Source organism: Balearica regulorum, chromosome 6, assembly GCF_011004875.1.
Source record: "Balearica regulorum gibbericeps isolate bBalReg1 chromosome 6, bBalReg1.pri, whole genome shotgun sequence".
Taxonomy (NCBI): Eukaryota; Metazoa; Chordata; class Aves; order Gruiformes; family Gruidae; genus Balearica; species Balearica regulorum.
Window position 1 is genome coordinate 32777492 of NC_046189.1, and position 26877 is coordinate 32804368.

Below are 26877 nucleotides of genomic sequence, written 5' to 3' on the forward strand. Positions count from 1 at the left end.
CAAACGAGTTCTGCTATAATTATATAGACATGTTCAGGATATTTTTTTATATAACTACAGATGCCAGTGATTAAAACTGGCCTTACTCTTACAGCTTTTCATTTGGTTCTTACATATCCCAGAGGCACATAGTAGGCAATACAGAAAATAAAAATATAAAGAATTTACATTCCAGTTAGATATTCTGCAATAATATATGCGCGTGTACATATATACAGAGAGAAACTCCAAGTACAAAAACAGTTAATTGGTAAATTTTAAACTAACCTCACTAAACCCCTTATCCACATTGAAAATGCATAAGGAAAAGATAATTGAAAAATTCCTCAAACTACTTTTCAGCATTCCAGAATCAGAAGAAATTACTCAAACTGTTGTGTCAAAGGTTTTAAGGATGAGATGCCTACAGAGGGCACCATTTGAAACACTGTTCTGCATGTATAGGAATTTCTTTCAGTCTTTAAAAGGGATGGTGACTGGCTGGGCAGTGTCTTGGCACAGGCATTACCTGCAGACACTTGATCAGCCTTTTTTTAGATGCCGTGGAGCTGCGGTAGCTGTGGGCATTTTGAGCTGGCTCATCCGCCCGTCTGGGCTTGCGTCCATCTGAAAAGCACCGTGCGACTTGCTAACGGAGCCAGCTCCTCGGGTAGGTCTGGGTGCCTGACTCTGCTTCTGCTCATGAAAACTATCCCTTTGCCGTAAGTGGGAAAGGGTATGTGGGCGCCAAAGCCATGTAAACAAAGCAAAGGTGCAGACCTTACTTCTGCTGGGCAGAAGGGTGAGTCTTTAACCTTGCAGCGACTCACAGTAAAACCACACCTTTCCCCTTGAAGTCAAAGCCTGCAAGTTTGTGTAATGCTCTTTCCCTGCCTCCTAATCCTGTTTGTTTGGTTGTGGTGTTTTGTTTTTTTTTTTCTTTTTTGCTACCAGGCAGTAGTGTTGCCTGACATAAAGATGTGAAAAGAAGCTTAAGTAGGAAAAAGGGGCATTGCAATACTCTATAGTAACCAGACAATATGTAAACTGGTGCTTCTATGTTGACTTTGCTTGATGGTGAAATGGAGAAGACTGAAAGAACAATCTTGCTGAATCCAGTTTTCTCTCAAGGATGAGTTAAACTGGAGTGGGTGGAATTATACTCAGGTGAAACTGTCTCAAATCCACGTGGAAGCTTAACCCACCAGTCAAACACAAATTAATAGTGCCACGTAATCAGTCTGCTTGGTGAGTGATTTGATCAGGTGCTGATCTGGGCTAGGTTGTGGAGATGGATGGGGAAACCTGAATAACCGCAGTTTTCTGAAGGGGACAGTGGGAAAGAATGGTACCTTCCTCGTGCTGCCAAAATAAAGAAAGAAATAAGCTAATGATCAAATCTGGGCATTTCCTTCATGCCGTTTTCTTTCTATTCAGTGAAAAGAAGTGGTGTTTGGAGACTTTGCTGTAAGCCTTAGGCAAGAACTGAAATCCCTCAATATCATCACTGGCAGCTTGAGCAATATTTGGAGAATGTTATTCACTGTAGTTATTTGAGGCTAAACAGGGAATTCTTAAGATCCATCTGTGTAGAAATCATCCAGGTTACAGAAGCAATGTTGGCTTGTAGAAGGGTTTATGTGCCCCAAAGTTGATCGTTTCCCTCCCCATTTATATTAACTGTGGTGTAGTAACAAGTCCTTTCTTGTCCCACAAACCGTACCTCATTTGATGCTGACAGCTGTTGTTTTTCAAAGCAATACTGAACACCAAGTGGTGTCTTCTACGTAACTGTAGGAAAATGAAGCTATTCCAGCCACGTCCTTGTATCTGACCTTGCTGAGGTAGTCTTCTTGTGTCATCCCGATTGCTTGCTTTTAAATGAGCTTTTGTGAATGGCTGTCCATTCTCTGGTGATTTGGATGCCCAAAACCTAAAGAATTATTCTGATAAAGACCAAGAGCTTGAAGGGATAGGAAGTGACAGGTGGAAAATGAAATTAGGACAGAAATCTTCATTGCCCTGTACCTTGTCCGAAGGGGGTGTGAAGTCAGAAGACCATTTGATACCTGCTTTGCAATCTGGCAAGTGACTTTTGAAGGCACAAGGTAATGAAGGACTGTGCCCAAAACATACAATTGCTGTATTTTCAAGACTTGCTGATCCCTTTGCAAGACTGTTCAAAGATCTTATCGTTGCTGGTGAAACCAATGGGTTTAGAGCTGCTGTTTTGTCTGTGTAAATGGGCATGTTCAGGTGACAATGATTTCTAAAAGCTTCAGCCTGTTATTTGATGTAAGGCCAGCTGGAAGGCCTTGGTTTCCATCCACGTAATTTTGTGAAGCAGCAGATCCTTCTGATAATTATCTTCACTCTGTTTCCATCAAATCCTGCTTAAAACTTTGGCTTAGTAAAACAGAGAACATAGAGCAGCAGCAGTTGTCATCTCAGAAACAGCAGTGCAGACCAGATGTGTGATGTTAGGGACATCCTTCTCTCCAAATGCTTTTATACTGCTGGAAAAGGTGCTTTATTTCCGTAGCTTATAAATGTGCACCAGGCACAGACTGCAGGACCAGAAGTGCTGTCTGTGTTTGAGAGAACAGGGATACTTGGACTTGCTGTCAGGTTTGGATGCTTTTAGTACAATCTGCAGACGCTACATAACATGGATATTGCTGTTCTTATTTGTCTGTAGAGTTCATTGAGGAGACCAAAACCAGAGACAATTCATCTTTCTAAACCTCACTGCCTTGATTGATCCAGACACTCAAGAGGCAGGATATGTTTGCTGTCCTAAACCCTAGAAAATCTGTGCTACTTCATAGTAAAAAATAAAAAGGCATTGAAATTTCTGAGAGCAGCAAGGGAAGCATTTGAGAAGTACTGGTCTGGGGAGCTGCCAGCCAGCACCTCAAGTGACTGATCTGACTGACAGAGTCCATCAGTTTTTCCTGTAGTGGTGCTGCTAGCTTGGCTTTCATGGTCATTTTTAAGGCAGTAATTGTCCTAGCAAATCAGCAATCTAATTTAACTACTACTGTCTAAACTAGTTTCATGGTCATCCATTTTCTAAAGTCACCGAATTTTATTATTTACCCACAATACAATTATACCAAAACACACATATATTTAAGAAAAAGAAACACCTTTATAGAAATGTTGATAGTGCTTTGAAATCCTCTGTCACAGCTGGGGCTCTGTTAGACATTGCTAGAGGTCTCCCCGCTTGAATATTCCCCCGTTGCGCTGGGCAGAACAAACTTCACGTATCTCCCCTTCTCCCAGCCCCTCCTGATTCGCAGAAGTCTTTGTTGGATGCAGGGCAAACTGAAGATGACTTTTGCTAGAATCACAGTACATGGAACGAGCAGCGTGAGGGTGTAGGTCGGAGGCAGGTAGAATTTGTACTGGTTCTCATCGAAGGCCCTCGACCATCCATAGGTGAGTGTGTGCAGAGTGCTGATTACCAAGGCAATAAATCCAAGGGTTGACTAAAAGGAAGAGAAACACATACCAGTTAGCAGAGCACCTCCTGCCTGTCTATTTTCCTATATTTTTTTACTCTATGCTGTAAGTGTACAGAGAAAGCAACGAGTATTCCTGCATTTCTTGGACAGAATAAAATGCGACTGGAAACCTTTCCTGGGTAATGTGCCAGACTGCATTTTTCTTTTTCTAATCAGAGGTTAAGTGTGATATTAGAAACTCAGCAGGAGTTTCCCAGAAGATGCTGCCAACTCGGCTGAGACAGGCTCCTGCCTCCATGCGAGGCAGCAGCCCCCAGCCCCTGCCGAGCACGTAACCGCAGGCAGCTCACAAATGCTCCTCCCGAGCCGCAGCTGCCGGCCCCGCTGCCTGCTGGTCCGTGGCTGGCGAGAGGCTGCTGACCGCCGGGGTGAAGCATCAGCATCGTGGCTCTGGACCAGCAGTTGGCACTGTCAGAAGTCCGTGAAGCTGGAGCCTTGCACAGAGCCAAGGACACCTTCGAGTAACTGCTGTCATCTACAGGAAAATGAGATTGCAGAGACAGAAATGCTCTGGTCTGAGGTGAGCAACAGCCCTGAAGGGTTTCCTTCTGTGTCCTAGAGATCTGTGTTGGTTCGTGAGCCAGACCATCAGGCTGTCTGATGGACGAAGTCCTTGAAATGAGGAGTCAAGAGCCCTTTATCCACTCAGGGAGGCAGCAAGAACTGAGCCCCTGTTCTGCAGACAAGAACTTCCCCCATTTTCAGCTGAGGTCATGGCTCCAAAGCACCCACAGAGACGTTTCGTCTGAATATTTCCACCTCCCTGTGAGGGTTGCTCTCAAGAGGGTTTCTAAACTGTGGTCCCCTCACTGGTGGTTTCTTGCCTGCGTCAGGGGTAGCAGCTGCTGATGTCCCTAACTCAGGGAAGGAAGCCTTTACAAGTCAAAATATCTGGCTTGGTGCAGCTAGTCAGATCAGCAAGAAATACAGTCTTACTGAAGGTACGTCCAGAAAAGAGGGCACAGCAGGGAAATAAGGGACCAGGGCAAGACAGGAGGAAGGGCTCAATTTTCTCTTGAAGGAAAAAAAAAAAAAATCTCAGCTGGAAAGCTACTCCATTCAAAGCATCCCTTCCTATTTTGATTGCTGGGAAACCTTTTTAAAACCCAGGAACTTTTAAAAATGTACCATGTTATCAACAAACTAGACCAAGACTCCTCTAACCTTCAGAACTAATCATTTAAGCAGCTGAGAGGGCTGGGCAGGGGAGAGGAGAACTCTAAAACGTGCTACCAGATCTAGGTACTTCACTTTTACAGCACCTGTCAGGCAGTTGTGTGAGTGTCACTGAGTCCTGCCAAGATTTCACCTATACAACACCCTGCCAAGTTAGAGAACTCTTCTCTGTGTTACAGCTGAGCATCGCTCAAGGTCGTGCCAGGAGCTGGGAGCAGACCTGCGAGCGTAACCTCAGTCCTGCGTGCATCCCCACATCCGTCCTTTCTCCCAGGGACAGGTATCCTTCTTACCAAAAGCCACATATGGTTCCTAAGCCGAAGTGGTAACAAGCAGCAACTCCAACCAGGGTCAGGACTGGTTTCACTTGGAAAATCAAGGAGGACTTTGCTGCAATATGCCATGATTGCAGTTGAACCTAACAGCAGTACCTGACCTGTAGCTCATCCATCATTTATCTGAGCTTCTCTCCAACAGGCAAAAAAATCCCTGGGTGGCAAAAGGTTGGAAGTACCAGCTTGAGACTCGTCTGACAGAACAGAGATGTAAAGCAGGGCAGGGGGAAAGGGGACAGAGTGAAGTCCAAGGGCAGCAGGCACTTTCTGCCCTGGGCAGAGGGTGCTTTCGGAGTCAGCCCGAGCAGGCTCTATGGTCAGCAGAGATGTTGGAGCTGGAGATAATTAGTTTGTTCCTCTGCAGTTTGTCTTTCAACTGCTGCTAGTACCAGGGGAGAGCAGGAATGGAAATTAGCAGGACAAAAGGTGACAAACCATCACAGGCGCTCAGTGACCCACCTTTGTGTGTGGATGGTGGGTCACATGAAACAAAAAAGCTAATTGGCAAAAAACCACATGGATAAGCTGCTGGCGGCTGGGAGCAGCGCTGGCAGCTCCTCAGACCGCAGCAATGCACAGATCTGCTCCTAACACAAATGCGGGGCTGTCTGGTGAGAGCCCCAGTGCTGGGGATAAGCAGGGTGCCCAGGGGTGTCCCAGTGCCATTGGCTGGCCGAAGGACCTGTGGTCAGCAAGGCCCTGTGGCTGCACCCACCAGACAAGCTGTCAGCCGGGTAGAAGTTGATCTGTAAGTGCACAAAAGACAAAAATTTTGCTGATGGCAGCTTAGCTCCGTATATACAGCTCAATACTATACTCAGTGTAGCACAATGCAGAGCCTACTGAACGCCCCACAGGGGCTGATTTGCCAACGCGCTTAGCCCTGATGCCGCACTGAGTTTTGAAGCTTTATTCTCATTTATCCTCTCAATGCAGTTTCTAGCTATGAAGCTTTTTGGGGTTTCTTCTTTTAAACAGTGGCACCTTTTTTTTCCCCCACTGTCACAGCATGGGGAATACGGGGCCACGACCCACATAGGGTGTTAAAGCCCTCTGAAGGATGGCTATATGAAGATGGTATCTTCCTAATGCAGGCTTTGCACCTATTTTCAGTGCTGTATTAACTCTCCTATCTCCCCCCTCGCCTTGGTGTCTGCGAGGCTCCCTGTAATGCATCAGCGACGGTGATTCAGTTGCATGTGGCTCATTTAGAAATGTCTGGGCAGCGTCCAAAGCCAACAGCCCCTTCCTGACCCAAATATGTTTCTGACTTCTGCTGCTGTCAGTCCTGTGAAGTCATTAGCTCCATGGAAGCGGCTCTGGCTCGCACTTCGTCAACAGGAGGGTTAGAAAAGGTCTGATGATGGATTCTTTGTATCTTGAGATACCCAAGCTAAGAAAGAAACCAGGTCAATTCAACCTTCAAATTCCAGGAGGACTTCTCAGGGTGGGAAGGTAAAGGCGATCATACACATTTTTACTTCTCAGCCAATTAGAGTTGATTTGTAAATCACTAGGGAACATTAAAAATGTCTCCTATAAGTTGAATTACATACGAATCATTTCTGTTATCTAGTGTCTAGATCCTGTCCATTTTCTGTTAATCAAAACTAGACATATAGGGGACCTTTGTATCCAATTTAACTATCTTTAATTGAAATCTGTATATGTGCGGGAACTACTATAAAAATTAACTGGTTTTTTTTTTCTTTTTTCTCTAAAACCTTAGCAACAATCCAAATGGGATTTTCGGCCCATCGGTCAACAGATGTGTATTTTAAAAGCATGGCAGTATCCCGTGACACTAATACAGGTGCACACACACTGCTGCTGGAAAATGTCAGACTTGGGAAGCTCCGGGTAAGGAGGGGACTAAAGTGGCCCCTGGCTTTGTAAGAAGCCCCAGCCCCCTCTGTAATGTGGCTTTTGGTAGAGCATCTCTCAAACACACCAGCCAGTTCAACTGCGATGGCAACAAATTGCTGCATTTTCTGGGAGACACCTGGCTGGGGCAGCTGCGCTCCCCATTTTCCCTCTCTTTCACTTTCCCCAGGCACGGGAAGCCATGACGCCTCTGATGCACGGTAAAAGGGTCAAGTGCTAGACATCCCAAATATTTGAGAAAGCTTCACCCCTTGTATTTACATTGTGCCACTGTGTATTAATTCAGGGAGGATCACATTGCGCTGCACGAATGTTAATTTCTGGAGCCTGGGAGCTGTAGCTGTATCTGCTCTTAATTTCCTCAAGAAAGGCATCACCAACTTATCAGACAGTAAATGATTTATAAAAGAGTCTTCATTAAAAAAAATAAAATAAATGCAAGCTAACGTGCTAAGAGATCTGCAGCCTGCTCTTTTTAGATGATTTTACCACAGTAGGGCACGATTTCAGCTGTGCTTTTCCTGCATGTGATCAGCTGGGAGCTCGTGTCACACTATCATGCCTTATCCCACGTGGGCAGAAATACGTGTGACAGAAATATGTGTGAGTATCTTTCCAAACTACGCCAGCCAGTTCCCATATGGGGCAGCCAAGAGCTATTTTGGAGCTGAGCATCACCTCTGGTACCAGCGCTGACATACCCTTAGAAAGACGCGGGAAGGGGTCCCAAAGGGCAGATGCGACAGTTGTGTTACGTACACTGGTAGGAGACGGCAGCTTTACCTGCCGTGACAACGTATATATTACATGACACTGCCAGCACCCTCCAGGAGAGCTGCCGGGCTGCCTGGGGAGCCAAAGGGAAATGCAGGGGGTTTCAAAGCCTCCTTCCATCTGCAAGGAGATACTTCCCTTCATTTGGGATTCCTGGTATGAGATGCCTAAGCCAGGATCGATTTATCCAACATCCCAGCGGCTGCAGCCCTCCCCTGAGGCATGGTGGCGAGAATTAATATGCTCCCGTTGTCCGATCTGAAAGAGAGGTTTAAAGCCAGGTCTCCCTTCTCCCCCAGGGACGATCTCTTGGGGTCAAGCTCTCCTGGTGAGTCCCTTCTGCTCGGTGTAAATAATTACTCACTAGCTCACAGCGAGAGAGGAAAAAAGGCAAACTGACTCACTCATTTGGTGATCGGGGCACTTGTGGGGGAAGCGGGGGAGCAGGCTTCAAACTCCTGCTCTAATGAATATTGAATTATTTATATGCTGCTGAAGAGCTTCAACAGGAGAGGCTGGAAGAAGCCTCTGAGAGATATTCACCTCCGCATCCTCGAACCCTGCCCTCCCCTTTTGAAGGGGTAGGTGTGATGCACGGGGGAGGCTCCGCAGCGGAGGAAGGGGTCCCACGGGGTCTTACGTGTGTCGGGGTGCCACGGGGGTCACTGCAGCGGGACTTGAAGCCTGACGCACGCTAAGCAGCAGTGATGTAGGAGCCACAAGTAACAACGGGTTTTAGGACTGTGGGATACGACAGTGACATGGTGGGTGGAATTCGGCCTCAAAATCAGCTCTAATGTGCAGGGAGAGCTTGAAGGTTCGCTCCCCGCTATCCCTTAGCCCTAAGCCTGGCTCTGAGCGCAGCCCTGAGAGCGCTGCAGCCCCTGAGCCTGGGGTTTGTGAGTGTCCCACGTGGTGGACTCAGGTCACTAAGGGAATCTGGCCCTTGGGAGCTTGGACATCGCTGCAAGTGGGAAGAAGACTCCTAAACCACTGAATGACTTTGGAGAAAGAAAAATGACACTCATAATAAAGTCAGACATGGACTTTTCATTGAAATCCCACTCAGTTCTCCGTGATTCTTGAGCTCTGACATTTTTATAGACCAGTCTAGGTCTTTTCAAACCTGTCTATTCAACATTTGGGTATATGTGAGCTCTGCCAAACCTTCCCCTGCGCTGTCCTGCCAGACGCTTTCCTAACCGTTGTTTTTTCAGAAGCTGTTCTCCCTGAAATGCAAGGGCAGATCCGCGTCCCGCAGCCAGCTCTCTCCAGGGCGGGTTACCTGCCTGCCCTCCCCAGCCTGGTGCAAACTCCCCACAGCACCTCCGACCTGTTGTGCATAACTGACACGCAAACGGCTCCGAGGGGGAGGAAGGGAACTACCCTGAGCTCTCAAAACGACCCCAGGGCTTTCTGCCTTGTGTGACTCCAGGAGGTTTTTAGGTGTGAAGGGCAGCGCTGCTCCCGGGCTCAGAGCGAGGGGGAAAGGAGGACTCTGCGGGGGGGTCACGCAGGCAGAGCCCAGGCTGGTTTTTTTCTCAGGATCTCTAACTAATGCTGCTAAGTGCGGGGTGAGAAAGAACTTCAGCCAAGACATTAATGACTCCCTCCTGCAAAGTCTGACGCAAATCCTCACGTGGGTGCCCATGACACATTACATTTTCCCTTCCCCCTGAGACAGCAGCACCCTCCACAGCCCTGCGTGAGAGCAGCGCGGCCCCCCTGGGTCACACCGCATCCCGCTGCCCTGCCATCGTATCCCTATCGCCTCCCGGGCAGGGGGTCCACGGCCCCGGGGTGCACGGGGAGGTGTGGAGTGGCAGGGTTTGTCTGTGACACCGGTGCACAGCTCCGTGGTGTGCGTGAGGGTCTGACTCCGACTGCAAAAGCACTCTCTGGCATCGGCAAATGTCAACTTTACCTGAATGAAACTGAATTCCCTCCAGTTGAGAGAGTTTGCGATGGATGGAAGCGAAGTGATGGCAAGTAACGACAGCAAGCCCAGGGCAATTATTCCAACAGAGATATAGATCTCCATCCTCCAGACTTCCTCCTCTACCCAGATATTCATCTTCTTCTCCACAGCCTGGCATGACAATGAAGGTTTGTTAAAACGGAGCGCTTAGGAACAGAGGAACTGAATTTTATCTGTATTGGTTTCGGTTTTGGAAGCAGGTTTCCTGGATGAACACAGCATCCTAAGCACACCTCCAGCGCTATTTGCCTATTTGGGAGGTGTGAAAACGCTCTTTTATCCCATTGCCATTTGGCCAAAGCGAGTCCAGATTTGAAGCCTGCTGCACAGAACTGCTGAACGCTCTCAGCTCCCACAGCCCGTAACCACAGCAGCAAGCCCCAAAGTCGCATTTGGAAAGGTAATTAGAATGACAAGTCAGTTTAAAGCCATGAAAACAAATAGAGATGCTTGAATATGCAGTAGTCTCCTAATAACCTTTGTTTTAAGTGCATTTAGGGGGGAAATTGTTCATGCTAATGGAAGGGAAGATGGGTTTTATGCTGCATGGCAAAGAGCAACATTTAGAACCGTCCTCTTTAGCCCATTAAATGGGTTTAATTTACTAAACAAAGATGTTGCTAGAAAACAGGAGGTAGAGGGGAAATGAACACAGGATGCTTGCCCGAGATTAATGTGTGACTGTGGCAGTCGAGAAGGACCTGCTCACGGCTGGAGCTGAGAGCCTGGGGATGACGTTTGATGGATGCTTGGAACAGGCACTGCTGCCGAAACCAGCTGTCCGGCTCCCCACCGCCCCCATGGCCCCTTCCCTCCTCTGTGCTGGGACCAGCATTTGGAAACACTCAGGGAAATATCCCAGTGCAGAAAGCAGACTGGGGCAATTCCTTGGTCAGGCTTCCCACTCGGCTGCACAAAGCTTGTGTCACCCCAGGAGGTGTGGGGTGGAGCAGCCAGAAGCCAGGGGCAGGAGAAGGCAGAATCACGTTTTCCCAGGCACTGCCGGGTTACAGAGCTGGCTGAATAGCCTGAAGGTAGCAATCTCGCATCGGATAAACACTGCTGAGAGTCTCAATAAGGCAATAAAGTCCTTTTCCATCTCCTCGTTCTCTTAGACTATGACCATCGTTTTGTTACACTCCTGGAGGCACACTGTGATGAGGACACACCTCCTACAAAACAACCCCCCTGGGTTATGACTGGTCACGCCAGCAGGCACCTACTGCGAACGTCAGGGCGAGCAAATGGGGATCTCCCAAAATCTAGGGAGAAAAGTTGAGGGGAACTCTGCTCCCTCCAGCACTGGATTTCTCCCCTCCTAGCATTTTTCCTGTCTCTGCCCTCGTCTCAGATACGCCAGGTGCTGGGCAAGGCTGGCTTCAAAGGCTTGTCTGTGCTTCTGGGGAGCAATGGCATGGGGGGGGTTTGATCCAGCTCCTAGGCAACACCCTGCTAAGATGGCTGGTCCTCCTTGCCTGGTACGTGGTGTGTGGTTGCCTTGAGGAAGAAGTGCTCATGCAGATAACAGCTTATTCCCCCGGCCCTACACATGCTTTGGAAAGTGAATGCAAAGGCCAAGATGTTAAGCCTGCTACCCAACATCTGGATGTGTGTAGAAGGTTGCTACAGGTGCTGACCTGAAGAGTACCCACATTACCTGCTTGACGGCCATCTCGATTAACTGGTAGCGGTGGGAGCGGCGCATGGGCAGACAGAGGCTGTACACGGCATGCAAAGCCGCACAGAAGAAGCTGAGGAGACCAATCTGCTTTCGGTGCTGGAGCCACTGGTCGAGCCAATCTGGAAAGCGCCTGTATTTGGTGCCATAGTAGAGCTGCGAGCAGGCTGCCAGCACCCCGGGCAGGTAGACGAGAGACAGCATGACGTAAGCCACGCAAGGCAGCGTCGTGTTGACCACCTCGATGGGGATCTTGTACAACTTGTTCTTCTGCTCCCTGATGTAAGGGTGGATGACCTGCCGGATCAGGTTGTAAGTGAAGAAGCAAAGAAAGAGCCCCAGAGCCAAGAAGATGGGGATTTTCCAGGCTGGCAAGAGGCGCAGGGGAATGTTCTCGATCTCAGAGGCTGATGACATGCAGCCCATGTCCACAGGGGTGAATCCCATGACTTGAGCAATTTCTGCTACAGTGCGCTTGGCTTCTTGGTTGTTTGAGCAAATCAGAACCTGCAACGAACAGAAAGATACACACAGGGCAAAGAGAGATCAGGCTGCTAGGAATGAGTGCGTCGGGAGGGATGCTGTGCTAAAGGAAGCCTACAGTATTCCACCGAGCATCACGCTTCCTGGCAGGCTTTCTGATGGGGATTTACCATGGCTGCCAAAGACCTCTCTCCTGGACGGGTTTCCTTTCATGTGTGCACCACCAGTTTGTTTTACTGGCTGTATTTAGATAAACAGACAATTAAATAATACTTTTCACTTAGGCAGAGGATCCAAAGTCTAAGCATGAAGCAAGTGGGGGTACTTCATTTCTGAGCAAAGGCATGCAGAAGCTGTGGGGTGGTCTCTGGATGCCACAGCCAGCACTCAGACCCCTTTTCCTGGAGCCTAAGGCCATTTGTTGATGCTGCCAGATCTCAGCTGCTGAAACCGCCGGGATTTGGCCCTGGTCAGAAGAAAACAATACCTGCTTATTTCCATCCCTGGCACCTGACTGCAGCGTCCACGCAGAAACTACGTTAAACCCCTTGACCACGGTGCAGGCTGGGAACAGGGAAGCCAAGTACTCGGCGTTGGATTCTTTGTGATGGTTGATCTCGGTGTTGTTACTAACATCCACCAGGATCTTGCCCACCAGCACATCAGCCAGGTCACAGAGGGTGGAGTAATGTTCCCTGAAAACCGCCACAAAAATGACATCCGTCTTCTTCACCGCGTCAGCCTGAAAGGTGACTTCTGCTGCAGAAGGGAAGAGGCCGGCTTTGCGCTTCGGGTTGCGGCTGCCGACCACCACCTTGAACCCGGAGCACACCAGGCGGATGGCCAACGACCGCGCGAAGTCCCCGCTCCCCAGCACCCCGATGGTGCGTCCGGCCGCAGGCGTGATGCTGGGGTCACCCTCCATGCTCCTATGGCCCAGGAGGGGTTTGGCCATGTCTCCTCTGGACATCCTGGCAGGAAAAACAAGGGGAAATGCAAGTTCATTGTGAAGCTCTTGCAGAGACCCAGACCACATCTGTGGTCGTGGGGGAAAAAGCCACTTGAACAGAAATGCACGTGATTTTTGTCCCAGTAGCCCAGGACCCATCTGCCAAACCCACCAGCGAGTGCGCAGTAAGGCACAAGCACCATTGGAGGGGGCTAAAACACCACGCTGGGTCAGAGGCGAAGGGTTTTAGGAAGGTTTCCCCTATTTGTGTGATCCAAGACCTGCTGGCTGCAGTCATCCATCCTTTGCTGTTCTTCATGCTGGCATCTCATACTGCCAGCACAATCCTAACAGCGACCAGGACCAGCAGCTCTCAGAGCCCCATGAAGCCAGCAGGCATCTTCTGAAAAGCCCAAGGCCAGGGGTTCATGGGGATCCCTGAGCCCACATCTGGGAGAGCTGGGGGGGTGGATTCTGATCTGGAGAAGCAGAATCAAGGCAGGGAGTTTACGCTGAAATGAAAGTGTCCTGAAAGTGACAGATGAAGAGAGTTGCGGCTTTTGTCTCTTCCAATATTTGGGTCTGGCAAGCACTGTTTGCTTCAGCTCCTCAATGAGTAATGCGAACTTGTGACATTTAAAAAACGTATTAAAACAGGGTGGGATTTGCTTATGAAAGATCTTGATGAGCTTTACAAACGTTAATGAATTTTGCCCTGTAACACTCTGCTCTCTGTAATGGATTAGATATTGAGGCCATGGAGAGGTTTTAAGCAGATCAATAAATTCATGGGCAGCACATCAGCCAGCCCTGGAGGGCAGATGAAATTCAGGGAGGGAACTGCCAGGCTGCTCATGGGCTGTGCCACCGGTAGCTCAAATCTGCCTCCCAGCTTAAGGAACGGTAAATTTGCCCTAAAGGAATGGCAGATTCCTCAAGGGCAGATTTTTAAAGGGCTCAGGAGGTGGCCCAGGGAATGTACACGCCAGGAGATCTGGCTTTTGCATTAGGCATACTGGTAGAGATTATAATAAAGACCATAATTAACAAACTCGTGATATATTTGGGACTGAGACAACCTGGTTTTGGCAGAGTACAGTCTTGCCTTATAGCTAGTCAAGGTCTTTCAAAGTGAAGGTGACCACTCTGATGAGATGACCTGGTCCCTGGTGCAGGCTGTGTTTTTCATAGGCTTTTTGGAAATGTCCTTCACCCAAGGCTATTCTGGGATTGGCGCAGTAGTGGTGCAAAGGGGAAGGGCACTTCTGCATGAATAGTTACCAATGGGAAACAAAGGGGAAGGAGAAATAAATAATTTTCATAATAGGAAGAGGTTATCAAGGGATTTTCTTGATGATCTGCGTTGTTCAACATGCTCGTAAGTGATCTGGGAAAGGGAGTGAATACTGAGAAGATGGAGCTTGTGAGTGATGATCGTTTAGGACCGTCAATCTTCATTGTGAAGACTCTGCTGAAGGATCTCCTCATTCAAAGTACCTGAGCACCAAAATTCACTACTGACACATGCCAAGTGCTGCCTATGGGCATAACCCCCCCTTAACTATATGTATACTTTCATGAGCTGTAAATTTGTTAAAAACACTCAGAAAAAAAGATCTGAAGGTCATAGTACTCTGAAAATACCAGCTCAGTGCTCCCTGACAGGCACACATCAAACTGAGCCTGAGTTACTGGAGGAGAAGATCTCTCACACAGCAACCACGATCTCTCAGTTCTGCTCCTCATGGAAGCCTGCAAAACACCTTCAGCAGATGGACCTTGGAACTATAATTCACTGTTCTGAATACAAAAAATCATGGCTATGGGGACAACACTGCTTCTATGGCAGAGGTCTCTCTGCTCTCCCTGCCTCTCACCAAGCATCCCCCTGTCCCAGAGACCAAAGATACGTGTTCATGGAAGAAGTGCTCTCAGGAGAAAACAAGTGCCAAAGAAAGGTGTGATGGCTTCTCCCCTTTAATTACACCTTTCCTCTGCTCCCCACATATCTCGTAGACTTTCTTTCATGCTCTAGGTGAGTAAGAGAGTCCTTAGAATTACTCATACTTTACTCTGAAGGTTTCTGCTTCTGTTCCAGACCTGCAGAAGGGTTCGTGTGCTGCAAGGCTGATTTGGTGCTGCTGGCTGTGTCGGCTGGGTTAACCCAGGCTGCTGGCTGTGCACACACCCCGCCTTAGGTATATTCCACGTGCACCACAGTCACTAGGATGTTTCATCCAGGAATTAGTGGGAAAGGCATGCAAAACAACACAGAAAACACTACTATACCGTGTACAAATCCACGCACTGAAATGCGCAGTGCAGTTCTGCTCACTCCACTGCAAAAAATGAGGGAATAAAACTAGAAGAGAGACATAGGGAAAGAGTGAGAGCAATGACAAGGGCTCTCGGCTTGGAAAAGGAACACATCGGTGAGGAGGGAGAAGGGAACGCCTGGGATTTCTCGAGGTGAAGAGCAACCTCACGAGTGGAGCTCAAGTCAACAGGAATGCTGGAGGGCAATATGGACAGACCAGTCCTCTTTGACCACAACCAGCTGTCTTCTGCTAAGCCCTTGATGTAAAGTAAAGCAGATCAATCTGACAAGATGTTGGTTTTATTTTTCCCGGCCCCTTCCTATCTGACGCTTTATCAAAAGCTCACTGCTTTACTTTTTAGAAATCTTCTTGCTCCACCTAAATTTATCTGTGGACAGAACTATTTGTTCTTGGGCCAACGCTATTGTTCAGCTTAATGAGCTTTCTTTCCTACCCCCCCCCCCTTTTCCACCACCTGTACACACAAAATGTTATCCCAAAATAGAGAGACGCATCTCTGGCTCTCAGCCAAGGGGACAGCAATCAACTTTCAGGGTGACAAAGCAGTTGTTACCTGCGGACTCATTTTATAATCAATCTAAAGCACCTCAAAGGTCTCTCTGTGCTCACATAGAGACGCAAATTTTGCTGCTAGCAAATTTTCTTGTAGTGTGTTTTCTCTGTCCTGTAACTGCCACTGAACATGTAGAGAGATGTTGGCAATGTTTGGAGATAAACAGCTTTGCTGTCTCCGGTTATTTTGATTAAAAAGCATGACAGAATTAAATGGCCTTTGAAGTCAGCAGGATAGTTAAAAAGTAAGAAGCCTCAAAATGTTTTCTGTGGATTTCAGTGTGATTATCTTAGTCATACTCTGACTGTTGGGGCTTTGGAGCAGGACCCGTCCCTGCTGCACAGCCCTTGGTGGGGACATTGCCATCACTGCCACACACCGAGATCCCCCCAAAACAAGAGGAGAAAATCCCTCTTTCACCGTAAACATTTCAGCAAGACAAACACTGTGGTCTCTGCCTAACAGATGCCTGGAAATGGAGCGTCTGATTAGGCAACAGGTTTTTTTTCACTTCTGTATCTCTGTGGAGCACGCAGACCCCCCCCCTCCCGCTGCCTCCCCCGACTTGCCATCTTCACACTGCTTTTTCTGCACCTATGAACAGTTACCTGCTTAAAACTCTCCCTCCCAAAGCTCATTCTTGATGGCAAGGTCAACCCACCCAAAGTCAGTGCAAAGCACCGTGGCCAGGATGCTGCGGAGTCACCCGGAGACAGAGGAGACCAAGAGCACTGTGAGTACCGCAGCACTCGGACACATCTTTAGCTGGCTGCAGCCTTAGTTAAACCTCATCTATTGATCTCTCCTCTCAAGAAACTGCACCCCTGCTGAGTTATGGCACCTACAATTCAAGGAGATCGGTTTCTTACCGAGGAAGCTACAAGATGATTTAAAGCCCAGCCCAGTGGAAGTAAACTAGCTTCAATCCTAACCGAGAAGCAGTTCCCTAATTAAAATATCTAATACAATGTAAAGCTGCACTTCAGCTAGACTATTAATGACACCCTTATATCACTGCGTGGGGATGCTATGTCTAGCTCTAGCACGCTTATTCCTGCACGCAGTTCACTGACTGCATTGCAATCGCTGCTATTATTTGCAGGACAATAGCAGTGATGGGCAACAAGCAAGACGAGGAGGTCCCCTCTGCCAGGCACCCTACCCAAACTGGCCAGAAGGCCACTCCTGTCCCAAAGAATGGGATCAGGCAGACAAAAGCTGGGTGAAATGAAGCAGTCAAATCTCTGTTGCCCAGGCAGAGGGAGGGAGGGGCTCTCACAGAAGAAAACACGGATAATTCAATGTATTTTGCACCTGAGGCTTGGCAGAGCCTGTTAGCTTAGGCTCAGTGCCAGGCAAACAAGGTTTTTCTGCCTCTCTGCCCGCACCGAGCAGCCTCGCTCAGGTTTTGCAGCAGACAGCCGTTCTGGATAGAGCCGGGCTGCAGGAGCCCCTCCAGGTGTCTCTGGGCTCACAGCAGAGTCAATCTGCCAAGCAGATCATCCCCCACCGCTAACGAGGAGCTGGCTCAGTAGTTATCCTCTTTCGACAGACATGGGGGACCGTGATACTAACGATAACGGGACTCCAGCAAGTTTGCCTGGGAAGACCCTGATATTCTTGACCATGTCTTTAACAACAGGACCATCTTTTCGGGCCCCTTTCACTTACTCTGGTACAGGAGGATAGCCTAGCTGGTTCCTGCGACTCGCAGTCTGGCTGCGTTCGAGTTGTAAACCCTGAAGAAACATGGACCTGTGGTGGAGCACAAGCTTCACTTCAGTTCTGACCAGAAAAATCAAACCCATTTCACTGCCTTGGTATTCAGATTTATCAGATAAAAAACAACTTAGTTTTACAATAACTCTAATAGAAAAAGCAATGTCTAAAATGTCTCGCTGAGTCAAACTGTGCTGAAGAACATGGCAGCAATCTCATAAGGAGCTCCAAGTAATGATCCCATCCAGTGCAACCAAACTGGTTCTTGCTTGCACAAAAACTCATCTCTGAGCTCAGCCTCACATATGGAGTCCAAGCCAGCAGTACCTTGGCTAAAACAACCACTTTTTTGTCTTCCCTGAGGTCGGGTTTTGTTTAGACTGACCACAACTGAGTCTCGAGTGCTGTGGCTTCAACTCGGTGCAGGTCATCACAGAGCCTCCTCTGTGCTTCAGCTTCTGTGATGGGGGTTATTTGAGATAAAGCACATGATTATTATCTACATCCCTTAATGAGCACGTGGGTTGAAGGACCAGCAAACCACAGGAGGAACCAACTGATGTAGCAGAGCCCTTGGTCAAATCATGGCAGAGGAACGTCCCGCTTTCTGCAACGGGACAGTCCCTTTGGGCCATGGCTGGTACCTGGCTCCATGGAGCATGGTCCCACAGACACACACACCGGAGGGACAGAGGTGTGTGATCTCTGCCCCCAGGGGACTTTCAATCGGCATCGAGGCACCTTTGTACCATGGAGCCGAAGCCCTAAAGTTTCTGTTTGCAGAGCCCTCTGCTCAGTGCCATGCCCACCTGCATCTCCTGCTGTGTTAACCCTTGAGAAGCCCCAGCTAGAGAGGAGCATTCAGCACCTGATGTCTCCATTCAGGTCTTGCTGTGAGCAGAAATACTCACTTTTTTTGCTACAGCCATTTTGTTTCCAGGGAAAATAAAACATTTAAATCTCCTTCCCACACTGGGAGCGTCCCTCCGAGGAGCACAGCGAGTACAGATTTAAGTAAGAAAAGGGCTTATCCAAAGCTGCTTTAACCCCAGCTCTGGTGCACATTTCAGGAGACCTTGCAGTCCTGCCCAGGCTGACTGGAAATAACCCTTCTGCTCCACAAGAGAGGGAAGGAGGGGGGAAACCAGGCTCGCTGCCTCTTTCCTTCTTTCTCCTTCCAAAGCAGAGTTAATTCCGCAGTGGTGAAACCAGGAACTGGCAAAGGGAGTAAATCAACCGTCTGTATTACTTCAGCCAGAAAAGCCATGTTGCAAACCTACCCGGGACGCCAGCCAGGCCAGGAGAATGAGGAAATGCCGGGAGCAAGGCTCCCCCCGCTGCCGTCCTTAGGCTCCTTCAGCCCCTTTGTCCAGGGGGGCTGTTCACCCCGCACCCCTACCACCGGGGTGGGGAGGTGGGACAGGGACCTGCCCTGGTGGAGATGGTCCTGCCCCAAGCAGGCACTGCTGGGTGCTGAGGCTGTCCCCTGCGATACGGTGGGGACAGACCTGCTGTGGGACCTGCGGGGCTGCTGTGGACTCCTGCACCTGCCATGGACTCCCGGGGCTGCTGCATGTCCCCCTGCCACCGCTCTCCACTCCACTGCACTTTGCATTCACAGGTCCTCATCCCTGCCCTAGGGCAGGTGTTTATCTGATTATCTCATTTATCAGGTATTTATCTGTTAAAACCACTTCTGTAAGCTCCTGCAGAGCCCAGCTTTCTCCCCTCTATCTGGAGATCCAATTAACCTCACTGCTTCCCCTCTTACCCCCAAAGAACACGGCAAACGATTTGCCCCCTCCTTCTCTGCAGACACATTCTGCATTTTGAGAACGGGTTTCACGGTTTTTCCAGCGTGAGTGAAACCCAACTCTTTCCTCAGACCTGCTATTTGCTGAGTGTCTGACAACTCTGCCTCTCTTCCTTCCTCTCACTTTTCTTGGAGGATGCCCAGAACTCTGTTTTCCAATCAAGCCCCTAAAATGCACTGGCCAGAGCAGAGATCCCGCTTCCCCGATGTGCCGCTTTTCTTTCTTCATCTGCAAACAGCATGTTGTTTGCTTTTGCACAACCGTGTGACGATGTTGACACAGGGCCACGGTGCCCATCACCCCGTCCTCTGACCTGATGTCCATGCGGTCAGTCAGTCCTACCACGCAGGACATGACACATGCCCTGTTTTGGGTGTTGGGTTTTTTTTCCTCTCCAATTTGTGTTACAATCTTCAATTCTTCGTCTCTCCTCCTCTGTAACATTCCCAGTCCCTTCCCACTCAGTGTCACCTACAAATTCAGTACGTGCCTCCCGACTCCATCACCCGCTAATGAAAACACGGGCTGACAGGCACTGACCCTCCCCACTTGGTACACCCTCTGGTTTAAACGTTGATAATTATTGAGGCTGTTGGTTTTGGAAGCCAGTGGTGAAGCCAAAGGCATGTCTCTGACCACAGGATGTTCTTCACCATGACCAGGATTCAAAAACATCTTTCAAAACAGGGGAAAGTGGGGGAGAAAGGGCTACCAGAATTTCCCACCAGGGCAAAATAGTCTCTTTTTCCCACACAAGCTCAGACATTTTGGCTACAGTTTTCCTAAAGAAATACATCAGCCTGTGGTCACTTTGCAGGGACAATTTCCCTTCCCAAGGCAACATTAATGCTGAGCAGAAAAATCACCCGCCTACAACATGGAACTGGAAAACAAACTTTCGGCTTGCTCTTTTCATCAAAACGACGTACTTTTAAGCACAGTTACCAACAGGTTCTGCCATAGGTAGCCCCAAACCCTCCTCAAATTTGTCCCCAAAGGCAAGGGGCTCCTCTTTGCAGGTACCACTTCTTTGCAGCAAAGTCCTTGTCTGAAGAGCTTCCTCTGCTCTCCTGCCAAAAGATCTTGCTGCCTGTGCCTGCTGTGTCAATAGAGTAATGAGAGGCCTGAGAAGGACCTGCCCTGTAACAAAACGTCCTGAAATGGGAAACTGAAAGTCTGGGAAACCCGGAGGTTTCATTGTAAGACCATGGAGAGCACAGACCTGAAGCGAGACAGGCAGGTAGAGCAGTGCTGATGCTGACATGGCACACATGACTTTATCTGGATAAGAGGGTTATTTTTCCCTGCTTATTATCTCTTAGTTCTTAAGTGACATAAAGTGATGGTTTACAACAACTGCAGGTGCTGTACTGAAGTCCCACGTGGCTTCTCTTGCCTTCTTTTGGGGTCTTAATTTACTTGCTGCTCTTACCAAGTTAATGACTATCTCACAGTGACTCAGCCTTCCCCTCCCGAAGTGTGGGGAGAGCAGGGAAGCAGCCAAAAGCCCAGATGATGGAAGCTTCTCAGGTAGATCTAATAATGCCCTACGGCCAGACATGATGGGAGGAGGTGCTCCTGCCTGAACCGAGCTGGGGAAAATCTCTTCCGCTCTTCTCTGGGCAGCTTGTGCTGTTCTGCTGGGAGCTTGAGGGCTTTGGAGATGGTGAACTTCAGCAGTCACTGCAGGGAGCTGGCAGGCTCCAGCTGTTTAAAACCTCTTTACTTCTTTCCAGGAAAGACACACAGGAATTGCGCTGTATGTGCATGAAAATATTTGGATTGGCTATTCCTGCACTGCAGCGCCTGTTAGAAGGGTCTCCAAAATCAGCAGCGCTACCTCACCTTTCTGATTTTGCCTCTCACGGTGACTCAGAGGATGCACAGGACCACACAGAGAGAGAAGATGCCCCGGGAGGCAGGTTGGGGTGGAGGGAAGATACAACCGATGGCATGGGTTCAGCCCGGCTCCTGCTGATCTCTTGCTTTCCTGCCTCGGAGCAGAGGCACGGCACGCAGTGCACAGAGGTAGCTCTCAGCCGGCCCTGAATACGCACAGCCATGAAAATGGGGTGCTTTGCCCAGGAAAGGCAACGAAGCTGGTGTAGGGCCACGCTCTGCCTCATCTGCCTCTCCCAGCAGCTCCTGGGAAGCTACTGGGAGAGATGGGGCAAACACGACTGGCTGACCAGGTTCGAGGATCCAGATGGGTGGGACGTGGGTGGGAGAGAGATGCTCTCCACCAAAAGTCAACTCACTGCCCTGAGATGCCTGCACTCTGCTTTCCCCTCCCTTGGCTGGTTGCCTGTGCCCGGCAGAAATGTGCCTTTGGTCCGACAACCCAGAGAGCAGAGCCAGGTCTGTTCGCCCGGGGAGGCGAATTCACCCGGTGCCTTCTGTTGAGGGACACCGAGCTGCTAATGTCTTGCTGTGTGTGCCGTGTTCTGGCCATCTCATTTACATTTCTGTCTATTTTTCTTCACTCCTTCAAGCAGGTGAAGAGACTGACAGGAAAGGAGGAAGAGGAGGGAGTATTATTGACCTGGGAGGTGCTGGAGGAAAAGCAAGAGAAGGCGGCAGGTGGCTTCACCAGGAAAGGACCACAGAAGGATGATGACTATGGTGATCATGCTGCCTTGTGAATACAGCCCTTGCTCTGCCTGAACACGCTATCTTCCTTGGGGCATGTTCAAGACATGCCACGGACATACCTGCTCTGCTGAGCAGCTGTGGTGGGCAGGAGAGGTGTCTGGGAAGGAGAACACCTCGGTATAAAGCAGCAGCAGAAGGTACCAGTTCAGTGGTACCTTCTCCGGGACGAGGGAAGTCTGGTGCCTGTGTGTGCACATGTGCACGTGTGGGTGTGCACAGCATGCCTTCCCCCAAGGACCCCAACGACTTAGCGAGACCCACGTGTGCTGGATGAGTACAAATACCGCGTGTTTCACCGCCACGCAGGAGAGCCATCCTGTGCCAAGCTACGCTGGCTGCTGCAGAGGGAACCGATGCTGCCTGCCTGGTTCGTTCTGCCCATCTGGGATCCTTCTTTCATGGGCTTTAATGTGTTTTTTTAAAGCCAGCTCTGCTGGAGCAACATCTCCCGCACCCACCTTTGGCAAGCACATCCTCGCAGTGAGAAGTTAATTTATTTCAAGTACCTGAAGAGATGCATGTTGGTATCTATTAGTGCTTGCACATGTCGGTATCAGCACACTTTTGTGGTACATGCGTTATCTACAGACCCTGATTCCTGAAGCCTACGGTCCATGGGGAGCTCTTAGGACATTTTTTCCAAAGACTACAGTGGTATATTCATACAAACTAAATGGAAATGCATACACAAGTTTTACCACAGTCAACGCTTCAGAGAGACTCACTGAAAATCCGAGAACCTGGAAAAAGGATGGGAGGAATTTCTGTCTCAGTTCCTTAAACCCTGGGAAAAATTTTCAAAATGTTCAAGTGATTTAGGCCCCAAAGTACCTAAGGGCTTTTGGAAATGAGACGTAAGCTCCCACATCACTGACATGCTTTCAAAATGTTTTATCCTTTCAGCTGAGCTACATTTCACTTAAACATAGATGAAGATGGGAAGCTGCTTAATCTACTGTAGGGAAAACTACCCTATGAAGAAGCAATAACTTAAAATTTGGAAATAATTAGCATTTTCCTCCATTGTGGAGTTGACAGAAAAGCTAATTCTAATCAGCAATGGTAAACTTATAGATAACAAATTGGAGAGTTTTAATTCTTGGTATGTGACATCTCTTACCACAGCTGCTAGTGCCTTTCCCACCTCTTGAGAGAACCGGCGTGACTGGCCTACTTCTCCCACCATGGGAAAAAATGTGTTTCCCCTGAATCTAAACCTGCTTCTATTTATGGGTGTGATGTTACAAGGTCACAGTCAAAGCATCGTTCCTAACAATAAAAAGCAAAACAAACAAAAAAAAAACAAAAATAAAAAAGCAAAGTGAAAAAAATTTATTATGCTTTCAAAAAGCACGTTTTCCTGGGGTTTGGTATATTTTTCTTTTAAACAAAGACTTGTTGAGTCATCAACAATTTCTTCTTTACAATTACAGAGGAAATCAAATATGTGCAGTGACTATGTGATCTTGTATTACTGTACATTTGTTTCATGGCAAATGCGATTTTAAAAGATGAGAAAATTTAAGCTTGATATAGTATTTAAATCTTGTTAGTCCTCCATCTCCTCAGCCCACAGGAGTATTGATGCTGTAGGCGATGGCCTTCCTCTCCCGCTGTCTCTCAATTTTGGTTTCTCGCCACGGAAGGCATTTTTCCGTGCACTGGTTTTATTTAGAATATACCAAAGGAAATGATCTGGGGTCCTCAGTACCCATCCGTCCTCCGCTCAGCTCAGTGGGGTGCAGGCATTACAAACACAAACGCTCCCCCAAACTCCCCGTGGTTCAGCAAAGGGGCCATCACGGCCCCACAGACCCCTCAGGCAGAGGTTACACCCTGGCCAGGGTCACAGGACAGGGACAGTCCCACTCCAGGTCTCATCACTTGTGGGATGGTCCTACTACGAAGTCACCTCTCCAATTCCTTCGCAGCTTTCATCCTTCGTTACTCAAACACAGATCAAATGCTGAAGTCCCCCCATAGAGCATCCAACCCTTGTACCTTTCATAAAGCTCCTACATCAGTACAGAAACTACACGGCCGCTCCCCGCTCGCCCCTGAGGGACCGTGGGCCCTGGCCAAGATTTTTCCCAAGATTTTTTACATCTCAGTGCTGATTTCTCCCTTGCTGGAAGAAGCCACTCATCTCCTCAAAGCATATGGAGAGCTGAGAATGAAAAAGTGAAACCCAAGTGCAAACCGCTCTCTGAAGTACACAACCCGACCCGTGCATCTGTCTATCCCTCGCCATCCCACCGCGCTCGTGAGGACCAAACCACGAGTCTACTTCGCAGAGCAAAACCTGCCCCGTTTCAGGCGGGTTTGTGCCCAGTGCCAGGGAGTTTCCCGTACCTGCACGGACGTGTCCGACAGCCACGGGAAAGCACTTCCAGCAGACAGCCCTCATCGCAGCCCCGCGGACCTGCTGCGGCCGAGCATCCCGCCGGCCTCTTCCTAGTGACCACCCGGATTTGGGACACACCGGCCCCCTCGGAAGTTTCTGGCCGGGACGCGGCCCCAGCCCCAAACCCAACACTCGCACCGAGGCGGCCGCCGCACAGACCGCCCCGGGGGCCGCTCCCGCCGCCGGCCCGGACCCCCCCTGCCCGAGCCCTGGGGCGGAGCGGACCGCGGGGCGAGACCGGCCCCCGCTGCCCAGCCCCGCCGCGGGGCTCCCGGGGCCGGGGGGGGTGCTGGCGGGACGGGGCCCCGGCACCGAGCGCTCCGCGGCGGGGGAAGGCCCCGCGGACCCGGGACGGTCACCCCGGGCGGGGGCACCCCGTGGCGGCGCCTCTCCGCCGCGCCGCGCCGAGCCGAGCCGAGCCGCGCCGCGCCGGCCCCGTCTTGCACCGCACGCCCGGCGCGGCCTCCGGGCTAGCGGTTCGAGCCCCGCCGCCGCCGGGCCCCGGTCGTGGGGCAGCCCACCCTCCGCGCCTCGCCGTCCCCGCAAGGGCGAATCCCGCCGTGCCCGTCCCCCCGCGGTGCTCACCTCTGCGCCGTGGCGGGCGGGCGAGCGGAGCCGTCCGGTAGCGGGGAGCCGGGGCGGTGATGTCAGGCCGCGGGCTCCGCCCTCCTGCCCATGTGCCCGCCGGCGGCCGCGCCGCTCCGCTCCGCTCGGCACGGCTCGGCTCGGCACGGCGTGACCCGGCCCGGCCCAGCACAGCATCGCACAGTCCGGCCCGGCTCGGCTCACCGCACGGCCCAGCGCTGCCCGGCCCGGGGGTGAGGGTGCGGGCCCAGTGAGCCCTCCAGCCCTGGCCCCACCGGCAGCCCCGCTCCCTGCTGCGCCCACCCGGGTGGCACTGCCGCGCCGAGCTTAAACGCACACGGGCGGGAGGGCATCGCCGCCGGGGCTGCAGCGGACGCGGTATCCATTAGCGGCAGGAGTCGGAGGCAGACCTTAATTCTCTATTTATAAGGGCATTTCAGAGCCAGCCAGTGTTTCATTTTAATGGGAGGGTGCGGCTCGGTGCGCCTCTCTCCGTGCTATCAGGGGCCGTGCACTCGCTCTTAAAAGCTGTGCCACAGGGTGCGGAGCAGATAATGGTTCTTAGCCCCGCACCGGGAAAGAGTTGGCCTGTTGCAACCAGCCCTCACACGGCCGCACGGCCCTGCTCCGATAGACCGGCGGTAGCGTGCTGTTAGGCTGCCGAGAGCTGGCACTAAAAGTAGTGTCTTCAGGCAAAAACATCGGGTCAAACTCACAGGGATTTAAAAAAAAAAAAAAAAATTCCCTCTGGAGCTTTGGCTCACTCACTCGGTAGAAGAAAGGAGTACGGAGGGGAGGGACCTGAAGGGATTGTCTGATCCGTCCCCGAACTGGGCATAGCTGGGGAGATGCTGGTGCGATCTGGTTTTGAAGCCTGTGCGGAGGGGTGTGCAGCCCCGCTGAACCCAGCCTTAGGTGCTTCACCGCCTCTGCAGTCAGGAGGGTTTTCCTAATCTCTTGATCTTTGCTGACTGCCATCCCCTCTGTGCCCACCTTGCACATGGGATGTGTGCTCCTGGTATGAAACAAACCTCGCTTCTTTCCGCTGTCCTGGGCAGGCCATGATTTTAACCATCTGAGCCTATTCTCACCGCTGTTCTCCGAGGATGTCCCCTTCTCCTGCCTCTGTGCTGCCTGCAAATGGTGCCAGCTGCCAGCCAGGGCTGTCCTGGCTCGGGGGGTACCCACCGCCTCTCACGTCCACTCTCACATCCATGGGGTGAGAGATGCAGAAACCTGCTGATACAGGGAGGCTGCAGCGAAGATGTGGGATCACTGGGGAAAGCTTGCATTGGTGGTTCCTGGTGGCTGGATCTTGGATAAGAGAAAGCTTCAGAGGCTAGGGATGTTTGAGCTGCAATCTTCCAGATGCTGTGAGTTCCCTGGGTATTGGGGAATACTAGAGAAGCGAGAAAACCTATTGGCATGGTTAGGAGAAGGAGGATCATTGAGATATCTGTACTTCATCACGCCTCTGTGAAGTCCATCTGTGACTGAATGCAGCCGAGAGATGCAGATTACTCCTTACCCCCTTTTTCCCGGTTGTGGCCCCTGCCTCCTTGTGCGTATCTCAGTGATGCTTAATTTATAGGCCACAATCAGCCCTTCGTGGAGGCTGAAGGAAAGAAATGGTTGAACATTCCTGTGCTTTCTGTATCTTGTTACCTGCACTCCTGCATTATGTAAAGGACAAATTTTGCCTTTTAATTTATTAATAGAACCCCTAGTTATTGCCTTGTTGCCTTGGTCATTATGATTCACTTTACATGATTCCTCTTTGATCTTTCAGGTGTCTATAAAGCCGTGGTTGCACTGTGTGGGACTCTCTCTGTAGCTTTCCCTTGCACAGAGCTGTTATGGGTTTATGATCATTTCCTTGGGTAATGACCAGCCCTCTGGGGTTCCTTTAGCCCTCTGCTTTTCCACCTTTGTGTCACAAAGAAGCGCCTCGAAATGAGCACACACTTTATACCTGTCTCCCTTTTCTCAAACCTGTCCAGGCCACCAATTTGCTGGATGCTTTGAGTCCTACAGCTCCATTTTTC

At 50.1% G+C, this 26877-nt stretch overlaps 2 protein-coding genes across 5 annotated transcripts in view; one reads left to right on the forward strand and one right to left on the reverse strand.

Moving 5' to 3' along the window:
• Window positions 1–24201, forward strand: part of C6H2orf76 (chromosome 6 C2orf76 homolog) — a 42934-nt gene extending 18733 nt beyond the window's left edge. For all 3 annotated transcript variants that reach the window (XM_075757143.1, XM_075757141.1, XM_075757144.1), the window contains exon 6: window positions 21684–24201. In XM_075757143.1, coding sequence (XP_075613258.1) covers window positions 21684–21805 — 122 coding nt within the window. In that variant the 3' untranslated portion in view covers window positions 21806–24201. The remainder of the gene's footprint in view (window positions 1–21683) is intronic.
• Window positions 9–24935, reverse strand: STEAP3 (STEAP3 metalloreductase). 2 transcript variants are annotated; one of them, XM_075757140.1, is made up of 5 exons: window positions 24833–24935; window positions 12305–12788; window positions 11314–11841; window positions 9603–9767; window positions 9–3473 (listed from the first exon to the last, which is right to left on the reverse strand). In XM_075757140.1, exons 2-5 carry the CDS (start codon window positions 12785–12787, stop codon window positions 3183–3185), a joined length of 1467 nt encoding a protein of 488 aa, XP_075613255.1. In that variant the 5' UTR covers window position 12788; window positions 24833–24935; the 3' UTR covers window positions 9–3182. The 2 variants fall into 2 exon arrangements, with proteins under 2 accessions (XP_075613255.1, XP_075613254.1); XM_075757139.1 differs by lacking the exon at window positions 24833–24935 and adding an exon at window positions 17330–17413.
• Between the last annotated feature and the right edge of the window lie 1942 nt (window positions 24936–26877).

Coding starts and splice junctions, on each gene's coding strand:
- STEAP3 (XM_075757139.1), bottom strand. CDS start 17,409: ATGTTTCTTCAGGGTTTACAACTCGAACGCAGCCAGACTGCGAGTCGC. Junction 12,789..17,329: donor GGCTATCCTCCTGTACCAGA/GTAAGTGAAAGG, acceptor TTTTCCTGCCAG/GATGTCCAGAGGAGACATGG. Junction 3,474..9,602: donor GGGAATTCAGTTTCATTCAG/GTAAAGTTGACA, acceptor TCTTCCTTTTAG/TCAACCCTTGGATTTATTGC.